The sequence below is a fragment of the Stegastes partitus genome, unplaced genomic scaffold (assembly GCF_000690725.1).
Source record: "Stegastes partitus isolate 25-593 unplaced genomic scaffold, Stegastes_partitus-1.0.2 Scaffold417, whole genome shotgun sequence".
Lineage (NCBI taxonomy): Eukaryota > Metazoa > Chordata > Actinopteri > Pomacentridae > Stegastes > Stegastes partitus.
In genome coordinates this window covers 277,284-298,131 of record NW_007578148.1, presented here as the reverse complement: position 1 = coordinate 298,131, position 20,848 = coordinate 277,284, and the positions used below count along the sequence as shown (strand labels likewise).

Genomic DNA, 20,848 nt, shown 5'->3' with positions numbered 1-20,848 from the left:
GTGACTGTCTCATTGCTGGCTGCACAAAAATTTCCCCACGGGGATATTAAAGATTTTTGAACTTGAACTTGAAAACAAACTACATTTTGGTGTTTCTCCTTCAAAAAAATACTTAATTTGGAAATATTGGTCCAGAGTTTTAACACACAGATATAAAAAAGAAAACAATCAATGTGGTAAATAATCCACAAATGAAGAACATTATAAATATTCATCAGTTGCAGCTAATTTCATAGAAAATGACTAAACATCATGAAAAATATCCAAAAAGGTGCCTGTACATGTAGTAAAACCAAAGTGTTCACAAAAGACGAAGGAAAAGTGCAAATAAGAGCAAAAACAAAAACATTTTAGATCTTTTTTAAACTGTGGGAAACACTCAATGAGATTTATTTTTAGATTTTAGATCTACAAATAATCTGCAGGTTAATCGATAATGAAAATATTCTCTGGTTGCAGCTAAAGTTGTTTTAAAAAATGTAGAAAAATACACAACATGGCACAAAATGTATTAACAACTTCACTTTAAAAAACGACCACTTGGTGTCGAATCTACGCAACAGAAACACGAAGACACTGCGACTGAGCAACATTCCCACTTTAATAATTGCACGGAGCAGATGAGGTAAAAGGTTTGACAACAGTCGAGAGCCTCGGCAGAAAAACAACTGAATCGGGTTCAACATGTAAAACAACGAGCCCAAGAGGTGGAGAAGAACCTGGAACCAAGCCGACGCAGATGTTGGACTCGTGGGACATTTAAACGAACGCTGACCAGAGTTTTACCCCATAAATAAGAAGTAAATATCACCTCGTGGTCTAAAAACAGCAGTTGACAGAAAAAAGAAATGAGAAAAAACACAAACTTGTTGTTAAATTTACATTCAGTGTCCAGGTTCAGCAGCTTCGAATCCACAAGAACACAACATTTAGAAACTTTACTGTCACATAAAAAGCCTCAGAAACTCATTTTTATTGATTAATTTCCATTTAGAAAAGATTTCCAAACCTCTTGAGCTTATTAAACCATTTAACAGCTGGTGTCCAAAATATGCAGCTTTTTATTTTTTTTATTATCAGTAACTATAAAAAACGAGGTTGCGTGTTTGTATTTTTGAAATAAAAGCAGCGACCTGTGAGACATACATCTAAAAAAAAACAGTATTTCAACATGTAAAAATATACCTACATATCTAAAATAACAAAATACAAATTGCTTCATAGAAAAAGCACCAAAGTTTAGAAATCAGCTAAACTCTCCCAGTTTCACACAGAGCAGACAAACACCACCATGATGTGGATCTACTGGACTCATTTAAGCAGGAGTCGTGTTATTTTTTGCATTAATACGACTAAATACGTGCATTTTTCAGGTATTTCATCTGCCAATTGAGGTAAAAACCTAAATTCTTGGCAGTTTTCAGCAAGTTTTCCAGGAATTCCCTCCTTCATTAAATGTAAAATAAAACATAAAGCGGAAATTAATTCATCCTTGTATCTGTTTTTTGCTTATTGAGCTGGTTTTGAAACAGTATTTTGGCTTTAAGCACATTAAACTTAAAACTGCTGCAAAATTAACAGTCAATAGAGACGGATGGCTCAGTTGCTTCACTGTTGATTAATCAACAGCTATTCTGATTATCAATTCATCAGTTCAAGTATTTTGTAAAAATCTATATGTTCTGGTTGAAGTTTCTTACGTGTAAATAGTTTTTTCAGATTGTTCTTTCTTCACTGTAACAGCAAAATGATAGATTCAGTCCAAAGTTTAATCATCAGCTGAATCTACGTTTGTGTATAAAGCTTCAGGAAATACTGAAAAATGGGCAGAATGGCTCCTTCACATCGACCGAAACCCAAAGATGTTCACACAGGACTGAGAAAAACGCGTCCAAACCAATTACATTTTATAGAACTAATGAGGTTTAGTTTTGTTTACCAAATAAATAATCAAGAAAATGGTCGTTTCAGCTCTAATGCTGAATTAATCCATAAAGGACTAAAACGAGACACAATGTAAGCATCAAAGCTGATTCATTTTGGTGTTTTTTGCTTTAAAAATGTCTTTTTGGGGATTTTATGAGCCAATTTTCTGGTAGAAATAATTGACAGATTAAATGGTCGTGACAATAATCATCAGATTGAGTTCATTTTGTCTAAAAAATGCCAGAAAGTGATGAAAAAAGCTCCAGTGGCTCCTTCACATCAACCAGAGATAGAATATGTTCATCGAGGACTGAGAGCAGCGAATACAGGCGTCAAAAACAAATTTAATTTGGGTATTTTCACAATTTTCTGACATTTTATAGAACAAACAATTCAAGAAAATAACCACTAGATTCATCATTGATGGCAATAATTGTAAGCTGCAGCTCTAATGAGGTTTAGTTTCATTTACCAAATAAATGATCAAGAACATTTATTTGTTGTTAAATTTGGTGTTTTTGGTTTAAAACTGGCCTCTTCTTCTTCTTCTTCTTCTCTTTTTTTTTCATTTTATGAACCAAAAAATGAACCAATTTTGAGGGGAAAATAATTATCAGATTAATTGATAATGAAAATAAACTTTGTCATAAACGTCCAAGTGATGAAAAAAGCCCCGACGGCGTCTTTACATCGACTAGAAATCAAGTAAATAATCAAGGACTGAGAGAAACAGCAAATACGAGACAAAATGATGAGTTTGCTTTTAGAAAATGACTCAGATTTCTGGTTCTGGGAAACACTTTCACCATTTTCTGGTGTCTGCAGACCAACAACAAGCCGTCACCGCCACACACGGGACCATGTAGCATCACATCACACTGATCTGGGTCACAGTGGCGACGTCTCGGTTCCGTTGGTTCCGTCAGAGTTCCCTCCTCCTCCTCCTGGGTCCCTGTAGAAGCGGGCGGCGTGGCGGGCCATGCGCCTGTTGAGGATCTGTGCGGACAGCGGGTCGTCCTGGATGGAGAAGTCTCTGGAGGCCACCTGGGCGTCCGGCAGGTCGTCGGGCGGCGCCGGCTCCCTGAGCGGCGGCCTCCACAGTCGGGGGTGGAAGCAGCAGTAGTACAGCGACTTGAAGAGCAGCCCCAGCAGGGAGGTGAGCGGCAGCGCCAGCAGCAGCGCCAGGCCGTATGCCTCCGTCTGGACCGGGTCGCGGTAGAACCACCACGTCCCCAGCAGCAGGCCGCCGTCCACTGTCATGAACGCGTGGTAAATGAAGCTCCGCCCTCTGGTGTGGCCCTCGGCCACGTTGAACCAGCTGAAGTACCAGATGAGGCCCACGGTGGCCCGGTACAGCCACTCGCCACCGGTGCTGTCCATGAAGTCCGTCCCCTGCTTCCACACCCACAGAACGAAGACTGGCCACAGCAGCAGGAAGTGGGCGGCCACGTAGCCGGGCAGCACCGAGGAGAAGAGGGCGAGCGCCGCCACCCGGGGCGCGATGAGCAGCAGGTTCCACAGGAAGTAGACGAGAGACGAGCCCCAGCCCTGCTTGGCCTTGTCCGGGAGGAAGGAGCGCAGCGAGCGGTGGTAGTCCACCACCATCCAGGCGATGGATGTGGTGGACGCCGCGATGCTCACAACTGCAGAGACAGGATGTGACAACACCAGTTCAGTATCCAGTCCCTGACAAATGAATGTGATCCTCCAACTGGACCTCCTCAGAACCAGCTGGTTCTACAGTAACCTCAGTAGCAGAACTTTACCTTCATACTGTGAATACTTCCAGAGCTCCAGGCCCTTGAAAGTCCAGATTTATCACTTTAATGGACATTAAACTGCTGCAGTCTGACTGGTACCACTATGACACATCCCATAATACTGATGCTACCAGCTGCTGACAGAGGACATGAACAGAACCGGGTCCAGTGTTCAGACTGAGACACCTGGATGGATGTAGAACTGATCTGGTGTCAGGTTCTAGCAGAACTCAGATGTGTTCTTCCTCCTACATGTCATGTGTCTATCTGCTGTACTGATGAACCAATCAGCTGATTCTGAAGAGGTCATGTGGGAACCTTTTTTTCTCTGATTTGGTTGATTTTAAATAAGTGACCGAATAAAAACAGCAAAAATATAAAGTTTAGCTTGATTTTAACCCCCTGATATGAACAACCTCAACTTCAAAGTTTTGTGATGTTCTTTTACAAGTGAAACTATCAAACCGTGTCGTGACCAGTTTTCTTATTGCTATTGATGAAATGTCACCGTCTCTATAAGTCTTCATCCCAACCCTGTAAACCCCGTCATTGGCTGTGGACTGTCACCAGGACTCACACTGAACGGTCCGGGCCTTGTTGGTCCTCAGCATGACGTAGATCATCAGGGTGAGCTGAGGAGCGCTCTCACAGAAGGTCTCGATCAGACGGAGCATGCTCAGATCGTGGGTCAGGTAAACGGCGTACTCTGATCCTTCCTGCTTCCTCCACCAAACCCTGAAGCCTTGACGGATGGCCGAGATGTGCCTGAGTGGAGGAGAGAGAAACGAGACGCAAGACTGTGAGAAAATACCATCGTAATACCGTAACAACAGCGTAACAACACCATAACAACACCATAGTAACACTATAACAACACTATAACGCCATAACCACATCACAATGACACCACAACATTATAGTAACACCATAACAACACGACAGTAACACCATAGCAACACCATAACAACACAATAACACTGTAGTACCACCATAACTACACCACAACACCATAGTAACACCATAACAACACTATAGTAACACATAACAACACCATAACACTGTAGTAACACCAAAACAACACCATAACACTATAGTAACACAATAACAATGGCATAATAACACCGTAACAATATAATAATACTGTAAGAACAATGTAACACTACAACACCAATGTAACACCGTAATAACAGCATGATAAAGCCATAACACTGTATTACCACCGTAGCAACACCACAACAATAACAAAACACTGTAATAAGCAAGCAAGCTTAATTAATACCGTGATAACACCGTAATAGTATATAATATGATAGCACCGTATTGCCACTGTAATACCACGGTAACAACACCATAACAATCACCATAACACACCACAGTCGTACAAAACAACTTGTCAGGCTACAACTTCTGTGCTGCTTAATACAAAAAGCAAACTCATTTTCTATGACTGGATCTCTCTACAACAGAAGTCTGTTTGGTGGGACGTAGTTTACTCTGATTCAACAGTTCTTGAAAACACTGAAGTATTTGTTTACTTTGTGTCACAAGACCCACAGTTTGTTCACCTGCAGGCTGCACATGTGCACAGAAAAATGAGCAGCAAGAGCAGAGAAACACCGGAAAGGACACGATTCCTTCTGTGTCAAAACTACTCTCTAATATAGACGAGTTTTAAACGACCACAAAGACACACGAAACAGCAAAATCACTCCAAGGACACAAACTGAACGAAAACAAACATGAAATGTCCATTAAACAACGTGAAGCAACCATCAAAAGACACAAAGGAAGAGAAAGGGGAAGGGAATTAACACAACGTAAACAAAGAGACAAAAGGAACAAAAACAGACACAAAACAACCAGGAAAGGATGCGAAACGAGCAGAAAGAGACACGAAACGACCACAAAAAGACACAAACCAACAAAAAGAGACGCAAAACAAACAGAAAAAGGAAGCGAGTTTAAACTTCATTCACATAACACGAAGTCTGTGGACGTCCAGGCTCCATATGTGCACAACAACACAAGCAAGAAACAGCGAAAAGGAAGATTTAGCAACGAAAAGCTACAGAAGGATGTGATCACAACACAACTCATTTGTTTGATCATTTACATCAGCAGCTCTGATTTGAATCTGATCCAAACGAAACGCTTTTTCTAGTGTTGCACCACTTGAGAGATGTTTTTCATTCCCAGAGCAGATTCACTCCTCTACAAAAACTTTTCTAAAGTGACTCATTCCTTCCAGATGGATGTTTTCATGTCCCGTGGTTCATAATTCCTGTATCTGACGTCAGTTTTCCACATTATCGTGCAGCCAGAAGACACAACGAACCCAATCTGTCAGCGTGAATTAAGTGTCTTCAGCAGGTTTTTAAAGGGCTTCATCCCTCATTAACTCGTTTACTTGTACATTTCATGTGTTCACTTCTCCTCAGTTACCGGACCGACTCGTTGCCACACCTGAACTGTAAATCGCCTGAGCTGCTCTGTGGAATCATCCCGTTCAGTCTCACAGGAACTGACGGAGATGTCAAAGGCTTCATTTATATTTCTGAGAAAAATTGAGACTGAAACTATGAAACATGTATGAAAATATTCGTCTCTTCACCATTTCTTATTGTAAAAAGTTTTCTCCCTTGTTTAGAATAATAAAATACAACTTTGCTTTGTAGGAAATATGTGAAAGTAAAAGTTTAGAAATGATCTTAATCTATGCCAGATGCACACAGAGCAGAAAAATAGGACAATTTACACCGTGTGGTGATGTGAATTTATAGATATTTAAAGCTGCTCCTGTGATATTTCTGGATGTACGAGTCCTTTGAGGCTTTATTTAGTCAAGATGTTTGGTGTTTTAGGAAACATTCACCTTCATTTTGACCATTTTTGGACTTTTGACAAACCAAACAACCTCCTGAAAATAATGAGAGGACTGGAACTGTTGATTTTATACACATACAGGTATAAATAAATGTAGATGGATGGATACTGCAGGATAAAATTACACAGAAAAATAATGACACTGACATTGCTGATTAGCAACAAAGAAAACAGTCATTTGCTTTTTTTTTTTTTTTTTAAACAAATAAAAATCTAAATTCTCTTTTGCATCTTGTTAAATGTGAATATTTTCTCATTTATTTCTTCCTCTGTGACACTAAACTGAACATCTTTGGACCAAACAACAAGTTTAATAACCGAATTACGAGCATTGAACACATTAAGAACTAATTAATCTATTAAAAGAATCTGCAGCTGTTCTGACTGCTGATTTGTTGGTTTTGAATATTGCTTTTAGGAAAATAAAGTCTAAATTCTCCGTTTGCAGAATGTGAATATTTTCTTGCTTTTGTCCTCTATGACTGTAATAAATAGAATTATCATAAAAGTGCTGTTTTTAACCTGCATATTGGCTTTAATTACACAAAATAATCAGGTAAAATCATATTAAAATTAAGAGACAGTGTCTTTTAAGGTTGTTTTTCACTAATGTTTTATTTATTTTACTCTTTTATCTCATGTTTTCTGCGTGTTATTGTTTGTAAAACACTTTTTAACTCCAGTTTTGAGACCTGCAATAGAAATAAACTTTATTTTTACTATTATAGAGACAAATGAAACGTTCTTACATCACTCAGTTTGTTGCTGAAACTCTTCCTACGTGTTGAGAAACTTCCATCAACGACTTTTAACAGAAACCTGCTCGTGAACAACAGGAAATATGTGCATCTGTCCATCTGCAGCTGCTTTCATGTGGATCACTCTGAACACACAAATGCATCTGTGGTGACCCAATAAAGGTTTGTAGTTAAAGTCAAAGGCCTGAGTAGCAACCAGTTCATCAATGACTACATTTATCACCAACTTTTTGATCAGGGATTAATTGGTTTGAGTCATTTTTGAGGAGGGAAAAATTCAAAATCCTCTGATTCCAGCTTTTTAAATTAAAATATTCTACAGTTTCTTTAATGCTTTGTGACAGTAAACTGAACCTCTTTGGGTTGTGGACAAAACAAGAGCTTTGAGGAACTCTGATCGACACTTTTCACCATTTTCTGGAGATTTAAATGAAAAGGACCAAAAAGTTGATCCAGAAAATAACGAACAGATTAATTGACAATGAAAATTATTATTAGTTTTTGCATGTTTGCAGCAGAGTGTTCAACAAGAGCACACAGAAGCAGCTCAGCACAGGTTTAGAATAATAAAGCACACGTTAAAATACAAAATGTTCAGCAGCAAAAAGGCTACGAAGGTGCACCAGTGGAACAATAAGAAGCTGCACTCGGTTATCAGAAAAACTGAACCAGCGTAAGAGACTTCAGATAGGATCCATCTGCAGGTCCAAGTACGATGTCCGGTTGATAGTGTGTGAGTTTATTCATACGAGATGCTGTGACATCAGTTTGTATAGAAATGTGCAATAAAACTAAAAGAAAAGTTTTAAAAAGTTAAACACGGATGAGTTTTTTGATGCAAAATCTGATGACAATCCTGCAGCTACTTGGATAATTACATTAAAATGGAATAAAACTGTCTGCAAAAGCACAAAAACTATGAGTTTTAAGAAACAGTTGTGTCTTGGGCTTGAATTCAGAATGTTGGAGTGATTATTGACAGATGGAGCACACAGGACTCCATTAGTACCGGAGGTTCTGTTTGTGTTCTGGACACTTTGGTTCCTTTAAGCTACAGTCGAGGATTTTCCTCTTATTTAAAAATAAATGTAAAAAAGGAATTCTTGTGCAAAGGAACAGACTTCAGATACACTGAGTCATAGTGAGCTGTGGAGCTGACAGGAGGGCAGAACATGTTTGTGTGTCATAAGAAAGTAACTGAAGAGAGAGGAAGAGCTCAAATCATAAACCCAGGACACATGCAGACCTAACAACAAAGTGGACTCTGATGGATCATGTCGGTCCCTTCAGCCACTTTGTCAAGTGGAAGAAGGCCCTAAATGACCTGAACGTTACTTCAGCTGCTGAATCAAACCCTGAGCTGGTTCCTGCACAACCCTCAGACTTGAGAAGAGCCGCTCAGGTGTGTTTACCTGCACAGGAAGCCCAGCTGCAGCACATGCAGCAGGCAGAACAGCTCCGCGCGGTCCCCGAACAGCACCGTCCCCGCCCCGGCCTGAGTCCCGAAGCCCGGCAGTTCCCGGTCGTACCGGAACCAGAACCAGCTGAACATCTGGACCACGACGGAGGAGAGCAGCATGAGGCCGAGCAGGAGCCCGAACCACACCAGCTCCCCGCGGCGGTAGAACTCGGTGGCGACCCACACGTCGGAGCCCCAGTCCACCAGGAAGGTGCACACCCCGACCACCGAGAAGGCGAAGTCGATCCAGGAGTATTTGGAGAAAGAAGCGCGCTCCATGGCGCCCTGCTAGCCGGACACCGACCACCTGTTGCGGGGAAGCTAGCATCGGCTAGCGGACCGTTACTCGCTCCAGGAGCGGCTCGTCGCTGCTCACCGCCGCCGACAGACTCGCTTTCCGGGACTCCGACATCTGAGCGGCAACTCTCCACCGAGCAACTTTAAACCCGCCGGGCCGGTTTGGAGGGAAAATATTCGGTGAGACGGTGGAGGGACGTCCGGGGAGCGGAGCAGCGCTGCCTTCTGAAGACCCCGGGCATAGTGAGCCTTAACCCCGCCCACCGCGGCGCTACAGCCGGGAGGGGAAGGTCTGAACTTTAAGCAGCAGGTTGGACGGTTGACCTGAAACTTTTTATCGATTAATTGATCAGTAAATCCACAGAAAGTTTGGCTTCACATCATGACACTTGTTGTGTTCCCTCACATGACTTTTATTTTGCCTCATATTACTTCTTGCTTCACAATAGTCTTACATCACAACACTTGTTGTGCTTTGGGATGATCTTGAAACACTTGTGCGTTGCTTCGCAATAGTTTTGCACAAACTTGTTGTAGTTTTGTGTTACTTCTCCGTTCAGTTGCTTTACCTCATATTACTCTGCATTATCTTGCAATTCCTCTGTGTTACTTTGCAGTACTTTTACTACATGTACCTTTAATACTTTTTTTTTTTTTTTTACTTTTTGTTTATAACATTTATAAGAAACATTTTCAGAACAAGGAAATCATATTTACATCATCAACAAAACTAATAAAAAAATGCGGACTAAAATAATTCAGGTAAAATTAGAGAAAAAAATAAAATGAATAAAATAATAATAACAGAATTGAACTAAGTCTGTGCATCACAGTGACAGAGTATCTGGACATCTATTGCTGTTAATGTCTGTTTGTTTCAGTGGCTAAAAACATACACCACTTCCTCCATCGTGCTTCCCCTGGTCTTTTTGGAGTCTCATAGATCATTTGCTCTGGGGTATGCAGCTGCTTAACAATGTTAATAAATAGGTCCATGGTCGGGCAGTCCCTCTGGAGCCAGTGTTTTATGATGTTTTTTTTACGTGCTTCCAGCAAAATGTTGAAGAGGTAAGCATCATTCATACCATCAGGAGTAATCCCAAGATAAAGAGTCGTAAATGTCATGCAAATGTTAAAACCCAGAACCTCTGATATAATTCTTGTCACCTTACTCCAGTAGACCTGGATAATGGGTCAGGACCAGAACACATGAGTGTGATCAGCCATGACCGCTCCACATTCCCTCCAGCAGTTGGACTGGACGCCACTTTGTTGTGATTTCTGTTTAGGGGGGATGAAGAAACAGATTAGGTCCCTCCAGCAAAAGTCCCTCCAAGTCTTTGAGTTTGTAGAGGATGCCTGTGTTTTCCAGGCACATGTCCTGTGTTATTTCCATGTCCAGCTCTCTCTCCCATCTTTGTTTCACATAGTGGTGTCCACCTTCAGAGAGGAGAGGCTGTGGTACAGCTTACTTACAAGTCCTTTGTTGTTGCCAGAGCGATAAGCATCCATGAATGTTTGAGTGACTGCAGAGGGATCACCCCCTTTTAGCTGCAAATACCCAAAGAAATCCTGTTTGCCCAAACCATGTATCTCACATAAATTCTGAAGTCAGAGAGTTTTCCTTTTTTAACAGTCTTGCACAAGGATGTAAAACCACAGTGAGCCCATTGCCTGAACCTTTGATCCAGCATTGCAGGTTTGGTACGCCGGCCATCTGAGTATTTTCACCTCATTTAGAAGCTGGAAGCGTTTGATCACGTCCCCCCATATGTTCAAAGAGTGATTTATAAACTGACTTGTTGTCCGTTGGGTCTCAGCTTTCCCCCATGGCCTAGTAATGATTGTATTGGTGTGTCTGTTAGTGATAACTCTATAGTCTTCCATTTGGTTGCACCGGCACACCAGGGGTCTTAATTGTGCTGATATATAATAATCCTTCAGCGATGGTAGGGCCGTGCCCCCCTCCCCCTCCGACAGCAGCAGTGTGGTCAGTTTGACTCTTGGTCTCTTTTTGTCTCAAATGAATCGTGACATGTGTTGGTTCCATTCCCTAAATTGTCTCTGGGGGGATTTCCATCGGTAGTGACAACAAATTATACAATAGCCGAGGGAGGATGTTCATTTTAACAGCTGTTATTCTGCTGCCAAAGTCCAGAGGAAGCCCTCCCCACCCATCCAGATAGTCCATTATTCTTTTATTATTGTAGGTATAATTAATTTTAAATCGTTGTGAGGGGTCCTTAGATAGATTGAGTCCAAGGTAATTAATGTGAGATGAGTTCCAATCGAACCTTTAATACTTCTTGTGTCACCTCATGCCACTTTTGTGTGACTTTGTAATACTTTTTGCGTCACCGTGCAGTAGTTTTGAATTACATTGTGAGACTTTTCGTTTGGGGCTGCAAGGTGGCGCAGTTGGTAGCACTGTTGCCTCGCAGCAAGAAGGTTGCCGGTTCGCGTCCCGGTGGGGGCACCGGAATCTTTCTGCGTGGAGTTTCCCCATGCAGCGTGGGTTCTCTCCGGGTTCTCCGGCTTCCTCCCACACAGTCCAAAAACATGTTGAGGTTAATTGGTGACTCTAAATTGTCTGTAGGTGTGAATGTGAGTGTGCTGGTTGTCTGTCTCTAAGTGTAGCCCTGCGATAGACTGGCGACCTGTCCAGGGTGTCCCCTGCCTTCGCCCTGAGTCGGCTGGGATAGGCTCCAGCCCCCCCGCGACCCTAATGAGGATTAAGCGGTGTATAGATAATGGATGGATGGACTTTTCGTTTGACTTTGCAAAACTTTTGCTTTACCTTGTTTTACCTTACTACTTTTCGCATTACCCTGTGATACCTTTGTGTTACTTCACAACACTTTTTGTTTTACCTCAAAATACTTTTGCATTATTTCACAATAAATCCTGCGTCACCTTATAATACGCTCACCATTCCCACCGGTGTCGGTCCAGTTCCAGCTGCCAGTTGAGGGAAACACTGCAGTGGAGCAGGATGAAGGAACATGGTGCATCCATACACTTATACAGTCTATGGATGCAACACTTTATGTGATGCATTTGTTATAATTAAGTATGATTCAAGCTATTATGTGTTCTCAGTCTGTATTTTTCCATGATTCCTATGGTTCTTATAATTAATTAAGTTTCAAGTTATTATGTATTCTGAGTTTGTATTCTGTGCTGAGCTTATGTCCTTGAAGATAATGTGGCCAGTGAGAACTGGTTTGCACACTTGGAGATAGCGGAAACTCCTCTTTTCTATTAGATACGATTGTTACTTTAGCTACACGCCGTACCAACAACATCCACACACGTTGCTTACCAAATATCAAGGACGTGGACAGAGCACAGAAAGATGTCTGTCCACACCATTAGTAACTGGCCAATTGAATCTTATCTATGTTCGGGGAAGGCCCAGCCCAAGAAGATATCTGGAACCTGGAACCGAAAACACTCAGTTCAGCTGGACATGAGATTCCTCTCTGTCCCTCTGAATTCCAGCGCTGCCTCACTTTACCTGTGACCTAAATAAATTCTGCATCTGAGAACTGAAGATTTCTCCGGCTTGTTCTTGGGCTTCCAACTAAAGAACCGGATCTAACAATTTCATTGTTCATTTTTCATTTTAAAAGGCCAAACTGTGATGTGATGATGAAGCTGTGGCTGGATAAATGTTGACTGGTTCAGTCTGTGGTGCTGTGAACGTTCCAGCTGTGAACGTTTGAACCTGCGGTGCTTCGATGACAAATGTGTTTGTGTATTTAGTGGTTCACTGATGAAGCAGCTTCAATGCAACACGCAGACACAACCATCACTGCAAACACACTGCTGCTGCATGTAGTCAGAGTTACAGTCTATGAAACTATACGGTCTGTGTCTGCAGGTTGTGACTGAAAGTCTGGAGCACAGCATCAAGACAGAAACGTAGAAGGGCAGGTTCAGCAGCTCTATGACTGCAGTCTTCTGATGACACAGCTGCCATGTGGCTGTCGTCACTGTTGTAATTATACATGAAGTCTGAACAATAATCAGCATGTTTCCAGCCACAGCTTCACCGTGAGAGCAGGCAGAGCAGCTGGATGCTGTCAGAGATCTGCCTTTTAAAATGAACCCAGAAGTACTGCTCGGTAAGTCAAACCAAGTCATTCTCACTGTAGGCTCAGTTTCTCAAATGTGGATGTTAGAAGGAGCTGAAAAAGCAGAACAACCAAGTGTTGATCAGAAAATGAATCTGCAACAATGTGATAACTGATTATTTGTTTAAATGTTTTCAGCAAAATGCCAAATAAATAACTGCTTCCAGTTTCTAACATGTTAATATTTACAGTTTTTCTTTGTTTGTTTTCAGAGCAGTGAACTAAATATGTTTCCCAGACATCTAAGATAAAGTCTCCAAATTGCTTGTTTTGTCCAAATATTAGGGCCTGTGCTATATTAACATTCATCATGATCGTGACGAGGATTCAAATCTTTACATTTGAGAAGCTGAAACTGTGAATAAACTCATTGTAAGGTCTTTTAGCCTGCTGAAGTTTATTGTACTTTTATATTACTTTTTTCCACTTTGACCTCATTTTAATTCATTTTCATCAACTTGTTCTTTTATATTTTTTGTATTTTTATTTTATTTTGTCTTTTTTTAGTCCATCTGTTTTAAGTAGTATGTGCACTTCATTCAACTTTTCTATTGTTTTTATATAATTTAATTTTGTATTTGTTTTGCCTGTAAAAGACTTTGAATAACTGTGATTAATAATGTGCTATAGAAATACACTTGCTTGCTCGCTAAATTCCCTGAACCTCAGCCCTGTTAGACAGATAATATGCCTGGGACATTTTTAGTCTGTGACCAGAACCCACTTATTTATCATTTATTCTATTTTACTGTTTTGTTTGCAGGGGAGCATACAGTTAAAAGTAACTGCACCGAAGCAGCTAATTTACATCTGAGCAAGCAGACCAAACACAACCCCAGAACAGCAGTTACACAACATACAACAACACAATCGAAGTCCATTGATGGGAGGAAATAAACAGAATCTGTATTATAACCCATCTGTACACGCAGGAATAAATGCTGCTGAAACTGAATTTGAATCACATAATTTGAATTTATCAACTTAAAAATTGTATGATTTAAAAAACGAACAAACAAAAACATAATCTGAAGTTGAGTTTATTAGACCAAATGGTATTTTAGTTCCACATTCAGTTGTCAAAATCCTAATTTAGTTCTTGTAATTATGTGATTTAAACGTAGTTTCTAGTGGCACATTTCTGCCCATTGTTCTCTCTTAATTTCTGTATTATGCATTGTTTTACATTTTGCAGTTTAATTCCTGCTTGTGTTTCTGTTTTAAGTAATTAATTTTATTTTTCAGGATGCTCTTTGTAATATTATTAGTGTTGTAACATCACTGTGTTGTCAATAAAGTTCACAATACAAACGATCACAGGGAGACACGCCCCCTGCGGCCGCTCGACCAATCGTCTGGGAGGAGCCCGTTTCGTATGTCTGCAGCCCCACGCATGCGCCATGTGGCTCGCTCGGTGTTTTATGATCGGGTCGCACATTTCGGCGGAACGGAGAAGCTAACAAAATGTCGCGGGTTTACATCGGACGGCTGAGCTACAGGGCCAGGGAGAAGGACGTAGAGAGGTTCTTCAAAGGCTACGGGAAGATACTCGAAGTCGATCTGAAAAACGGGTAACGTTGAGGCTGCTGATCGATGTTTTGTCGAAGCTAAACGTCTGCACAGGCCGCCGTGCACATAGCCGGGCCTTGTTGTTTGAAGCGGGCCCGGCCTGCTAATGCTAACTAGCTTAGTACGTGCAGCGTTTAACATCGGCCGCCGTCGCAAATATGGTTCACTGCGACGTCCTGGTTTCGATTAGCTGCATGTATTCTCAATACGAAATTAGAGTTGGTGTTTGCGAGCTTCGGCACCGTTTTTTGTTTTATTTTGTTTTTGGGGGGGCTCTATCCCCGCTAGCGTTAGCCGACTAGCTAACATTAGACGTGGCAAAGTCAAAGGCGGCGGAGTGTTTCACAAGCAAAGCGCAAAATACAACTTCAAGTTCAGTCACACCCATGTGCAGCTTCTGATAAGAAGCTGCCTCACAAAACAGTTGAAATCACACACTTCCCACGTGTTCAACAGAATCCTCGGACAGCTTCTACGGTCGTTAATTAGCCACCGCTGGAGCTCCTCTCGTGAACTGACAGTTTAAATGTCGGAGACGGTTTTCGTTGTCGATGAATCTGGTGTTCAGGAGTTTTGTGCAAAAAGACGATTTAGGGAAGATATCTAATTTCACTTTTTGTTCCTTTCTTTAAATTACAGCCAAGCTTCATTTTGATATTCACAGTGTAAATGATGTAAAACGTGTTTTGAACCCTTTTCTATGAGAAATAACAATAGCAGTGTTTCCTAAAGCAGGAGGAGACGCTGCATTAGATTCTCCCAACGTTTATATTTAATCCATTTTAACTGGTATTGCAGATAAAACAGCTGTGAATATGCCGAAATACCTAAAGTAGTAGTATTTTTTATTTTTTTTAAAAATACAATTACAGACTTGATGAGACCTTTTGTGTAAACACTCTCTGACTTGAGGTCAGTCTGTGATTCTGGACTCAGGAGCAGCATTGAAGTATTTAACCTGGTGAAGTCAGCGTAGTGAAGTAGTGATGATAATAAAAAAGCCCTGAGTCAGACGTGCTGCATAATATATATTATAACCTGCAGCCTTTGCAATTTGTTAATTGCATCATCAGCTTTAAGAGGAGATTATTTGTTCAGTCACTCCGGCTACACTGCAGAAATCCCAAAGTGAACACATTTAAACAGCTCGCGTCAGCTCACTGTAATAAATAAATCACAAAAAACAACATTTATCCACGTATGAAATGCAGAAGACTTTGAATTTAAGGCTTTTCATCAGTGACTTTAATATGATTGGGTTGTGGACAACATAAAGCACTTCAGAACGTTTGAAAACTCTTAACGTTTTAAAGATCAAATAATTGATTGATTTTGTCAATGATCGACACATTAATCAACATTTACGCTGTCTGTCAGATTGTCAATCACACTTATTCATGTTTTAGAGGCAGGAACTGGTTAATTCATGACATTTTTTGTTTAAATGTGACAAAAGTGTTGTTGCTGTCTTCATTTTGTCATATAACTAGTATTTATACAAATGAATGTTTAATAATATTAGCAAACAGGTAGCAGGACTGTACACGAGTTGGTATGTATAAGAAAGTGAGTCTATGTAGTGATTGTAATGATCTATGTGTAAATGTACACGGTGTCCCGACATGTTGGGCCAGTTTGTGCAAGTCTGCCCTCTGCTGTGATGACGAGCATATTCCTGTCTGCTGAAGCGCTGAAACGTGTCCCGTTCCCGCCTGTAGGTACGGGTTTGTTGAATTCGATGACCCCCGCGACGCAGACGATGCGGTGTACGACCTGAACGGCAAAGAGCTGTGCGGCGAGCGGGTCATTGTGGAGCACACCAAGGGACCCCGGCGGGACGGAGGCTATAGTGGAAAGAGTAAGTGTCCGGCAGAGTTTGTGTTTTTGTTTCACGTGAATAATGTGGTTGATGAGGGATTTCATTCATCGCAGGTTAATCTAAATTTCAAAGGGGCAAAATTTTTTCGCTTGTCCTTGGTGGCTGATGTGCATTCAATTTATATCATAGTGTGAATTCTGTAGAAGGTGTCCTGAGCTGGGGGATGTGGGTTACAGACAGGAGAACATCTGATTTTTTTTGCTCTATTGGTGGGTAACTTGTTTGTTTTTCCAGCTTGATTTATTTATTTCCTTGAGCGACACACGCCCATCGCATTCCCCTCATCAGTTTTCACCATTGTTCTGTTTCCAATGAGCCTTCCAGGTTTTTGATGGCCCCCTTTTGTTAACATACAGGCGTGTCTCCTTTCCTGGGTTTTGTTTTGGTTTGTCTTGCTAATGAGAGAAAGTCACCGCTAACTTTTCCTCTTTCCAAAAACTACAGCAGACAGTGGGAGGAAGCGTCCTTATCAGCTCGTAACATGATTAAACTTGTGTGCACCAGAGCCACCAATGACTGGGCAAATATCTTTCATGTGATGGAAACTGTTGTTGTGGTGAAACTAATAATCATGTGAATGTGTGATGGGGAAATGGCTAACTAGTAGAAAGGAATATAACTGTATTCATTTGAATATTGTAAACAAAAATGATTGTTAAATATCTTGTAATCTATTGATGTCTTATTCCGTTTTTTATTTCATTTAAAATGATTGTCAATTTAAAGGTAAAGATTTAACAAAGAACCTCAATGTTTTAATTGAAAGAGTCCTTTGCTGACTGCCTGCCCCTATTGCTGGCCATGGTGTCCCCCCTTTCCAAGAGTGTGGTTTGACCATTCTGGGCCCCTGGGCAGACCAAAAAAGGGAGCCATTGTGAATGAAGACCGCTTTTCCCATTAGGCCCAGGCCGGGTGGTGAGGATGCCATGGGGTTAGGAAGAGATGTGGGTTCAGCTCTTATAGGTGCCTGAAAAAAAGAACATGTTTTGTAACAGTGAAATGTTGTTAGATAGGATAGCTTAGAAACATGCTTTAGTTCACCGTAAGTACTTCCTGGATCAGCTATGATTTTTCATTTTCTTTTTTCTTTTTTGTGTGTATTTTTTTATTAAAAAAGAAAAATAGGCTGATTGAACTTGTACCAAAATTTACAGTTGTGTTGTTTTGGCTTAAGCTTTTAAATTTAAGATCTAGTAGAAAAGAAATAACTAGGATCTTTTTAGGATTTAATGACTTTTTTTTTTCTTTTTGTAAGTCTTTTTCACCTTTTGCTTTTCCCCTTCTTTGTTTCCTTTTCCCAAGTGAATATTGATATATTTTTGTAGTGTGTAGCTTTGGAGTTTAGCATAATTGCACCACCTCAGTCGCTTTCCAGGCCTCATTGTTCCTTTTGTTTCCTTGTTACCCTGAAAGGTGGATATGGACGCTGGGGAAGAGACAGATATGGTCCGCCTATGAGGACAGATTATCGGCTTATTGTTGAGAATCTTTCCAGCCGCTGTAGCTGGCAGGACTTGAAGGTAGGACCGCGTTTCTGTCACGCAACTACGATACATCTTTCTTTTCTAGCTGAACAGACGATCATGTGTGTTTTTCTGTCTTTAAAGGACTACATGAGGCAGGCGGGGGAGGTGACTTACGCAGACACCCACAAGGGTCGCAGGAACGAGGGCGTGATTGAGTTCAGGCTGTACTCGGACATGAAGAGGGCTCTGGAGAAGCTGGACGGCACCGAGGTGAACGGCAGAAAGATCCGGCTCATTGAGGATCGTCCCGGTGCCCGGCGCCGCCGCTCCTACTCTCGCAGCCGCAGCCGCTCCAGGTTAGAAGCGTGTTAACGTCTTTGTGATCAGTTGTAAGAACAGAGAGGAAGCTTGACGATGGCTGCAGCTTGTTAGCTTAATGCCAACTGTTGCTAATCTCTCGTTTTTAGGTCTCGCTCCAGGAGCCGCAGATCTCGCAAGAGCCGCAGCCGCAGTGAAAGCAGCAGTCGCAGCCGCTCGCACTCCAGGTGAGACTCCATCAGTTGTTTTGTGTTTTAAATGCATTGGTTGCATCTGGCCAGCCTGGACCACAGCGAGGCGTTCAGGGAGCGTCTGTAAATCGTAGTGCCGACCAATAAGCAGGTGTTTAGCCCGTGCAAAGTTAAGACCTGATGTTTAGTTTGACTGTGACAAGATTTCAAGCAAAAAAAAAAAAGAGGCACATCTAATTGTTTTTTTATGCAAATAGTTGTTTCAGCTCTTTGTCATTATCAGCAAACAGCGTATATCAAGATAAGTGATCAAGCTTTGCATCAATGCAAAACTAGAAAAGAGAAATATCCAGGTTGATATCACACTTGGATGGACAAGGTGAATCCAGTAATATGAGCAGATTGAATCTTGTCTGACTGATGAAAGGTCCGGCGACGCTTTTATCAGCGCTCACCTCATTCGTCTGTAGAACATTTAAACCTCCTTGTGTACCGTTCACACGTGTAGTAACACTCCGTCGCCTGTTTTTGTATTAATCTGTGAATACTGAACAAAAGTTTGACTTAAACGCATCACAAAAAGCACAAAATGCTAAAAATTGCTTTACAAATTTAGCGTAGATGGGTTTTATTTTTCTTCGCAGTTTTTTCTTTTAATGTGCCTTTTTTGTGATACGTTTTATGTTAAGGGTTATTTATTAAGTCAATCCTATGTGGGTGTTGGTTTTAAATGAGAAAGTTTTGCTCTGCAAAGATTGAAAGCGGTTCTGCTTTTGTCCACAGAGCGGCTTCTCGCTCCCGCAGTCGGTCCCGTAGCAAGAAGAACAAGGGCAAGAACAAGAAGGAGGAGGAGGAGCGCAGCAACGGAGCCGAGAAGGGGAAAGATCGCAGCCGGAGCCGCAGCCCCAAGAGCAAAAAGATCAAGAAGGAAGGCAAGAAGATCAAGAAGGAGGACTCCAGGTCCAGGTCCCGCTCTCGCTCCAGGTCCCGCTCCAGATCAGGTAACAAGGATCGCTCGAGGAAATCCGGCTCCAAGGACCGCGAGCCGCCCAAGAGCGACGACGAGGGAGGCGAGCCGGAGAGGGGATCCCGCTCCCGTTCTGGCTCCCCCGCCGAGTCCAAGTGCAGAGCCAGATCCAAATCCAAGTCCAAGTCCCATTCCCCCTCTCCGGCCAAAGCCCGCTCCCACTCGCGGTCCGCCTCCCGCTCGGAGTCCCGCTCCAAATCCCGCTCCCCGTCTCGTTCCCGCTCCCGTTCCCGCTCCTAGTTCACGTTTCGGACTGTTCGTCACGAGCCCCGGTGTCGCCCCTCTATTTACATTCCCCGACCCCCTCAGCGCCGCCCCCGCCTCCTGTTTTTTGATAAGTAGCTGTAGAAAACCAGGCACTCATGCTCGATGTCTTTTATGCACATGCTACTCCACTTCATTTGACTTTTACTCGACATATTTTTTCATTAGAGGTGTTTGTAAAATAACAGGGTGCAATCTCAGTTTTATAAGTTTAAATGATGGTATGGTATGTGTCTTAGCCTTTTTTAATCGACGTAGAAGCATACTGTTTTTGTCAATATGCTGGGTGGGAGCGTGATCCGACATCTGCCCGCCTTTTGTGAAATCCTTGTATCATTTTGTTTCAGATTAAAAATGCCTGCTCTGGACTCGGAGTTGTGTTGTTTGTTATAGATGCATGTTGGGAACTGGGGTCATTATAGAGCAAATAAAAAAAAAAAAGGATTGTGGGATTTATGGGAAACGGTCTGGTTGAATCAACAGATCATTAACTGTTATCTGGTTTTGATTGGTTCACATTTAATTGATTAGATTTGAGGAAAAGAAATCTGCCCGCTGATGTCCAACTGTTCTTAAAACCAACACGTGAGCATTTAAAGCTGCTGGACTTCATTATTCTGACATTAAACTCAATTTTTGGCCCAAATCTGTTTACAATAAATACATTTTAAAAAATGTGGCTAATTACTAGAGTATTTTGGATCAACCATACATGATTTATTGACCCACTAAAGCACCACATGCACCTTAAAGTTGTCCCCATAAATGTACTATTTGAACTTATGTGATTTTGTTGACATTTAAAACTTCAACTATCTGTAGGATTTTTCTTTAACGAGATGAAACAGTTTCCAAAGCGTGAAGACTTTAATATTCTGATATTAAAGGTATATAAAGGCTGATATTCATGATTAT

The 20,848-nt window shown here is 41.6% G+C and overlaps 2 protein-coding genes across 2 annotated transcripts; one reads left to right on the top strand and one right to left on the bottom strand.

Annotated features, from left to right (window-relative positions):
* Window positions 1-583: 583 nt before the first annotated feature.
* Window positions 584-9,065, bottom strand: xkr8.3 (XK related 8, tandem duplicate 3). The gene is made up of 3 exons (XM_008285796.1): window positions 8,740-9,065; window positions 4,264-4,451; window positions 584-3,569 (listed from the first exon to the last, which is right to left on the bottom strand). The coding sequence occupies exons 1-3, from the start codon at window positions 9,063-9,065 to the stop codon at window positions 2,815-2,817; spliced, it is 1,269 nt and encodes a 422-aa protein (XP_008284018.1). The 3' UTR covers window positions 584-2,814.
* A 5,556-nt stretch (window positions 9,066-14,621) lies between these two features.
* Window positions 14,622-20,301, top strand: srsf4 (serine and arginine rich splicing factor 4). The gene is made up of 6 exons (XM_008285795.1): window positions 14,622-14,790; window positions 16,507-16,646; window positions 18,081-18,187; window positions 18,275-18,489; window positions 18,601-18,678; window positions 19,426-20,301. The coding sequence occupies exons 1-6, from the start codon at window positions 14,684-14,686 to the stop codon at window positions 19,907-19,909; spliced, it is 1,131 nt and encodes a 376-aa protein (XP_008284017.1). The 5' UTR covers window positions 14,622-14,683; the 3' UTR covers window positions 19,910-20,301.
* Window positions 20,302-20,848: the final 547 nt, after the last annotated feature.

Bases quoted from the DNA above. Each gene is read 5' to 3' on its own strand.
- srsf4 (XM_008285795.1), top strand. From the start codon at position 14,684: ATGTCGCGGGTTTACATCGGACGGCTGAGCTACAGGGCCAGGGAGAAG. The intron at 18,490-18,600 runs GTTAGAAGCGTG...TCTCGTTTTTAG, and splicing joins CGCAGCCGCAGCCGCTCCAG to GTCTCGCTCCAGGAGCCGCA. The intron at 18,679-19,425 runs GTGAGACTCCAT...TTTTGTCCACAG, and splicing joins CGCAGCCGCTCGCACTCCAG to AGCGGCTTCTCGCTCCCGCA.
- xkr8.3 (XM_008285796.1), bottom strand. From the start codon at position 9,065: ATGGAGCGCGCTTCTTTCTCCAAATACTCCTGGATCGACTTCGCCTTC. The intron at 4,452-8,739 runs GTAAACACACCT...TCCTCCACTCAG, and splicing joins CAGCTGGGCTTCCTGTGCAG to GCACATCTCGGCCATCCGTC. The intron at 3,570-4,263 runs GTGAGTCCTGGT...CTGTCTCTGCAG, and splicing joins CAAGGCCCGGACCGTTCAGT to TTGTGAGCATCGCGGCGTCC.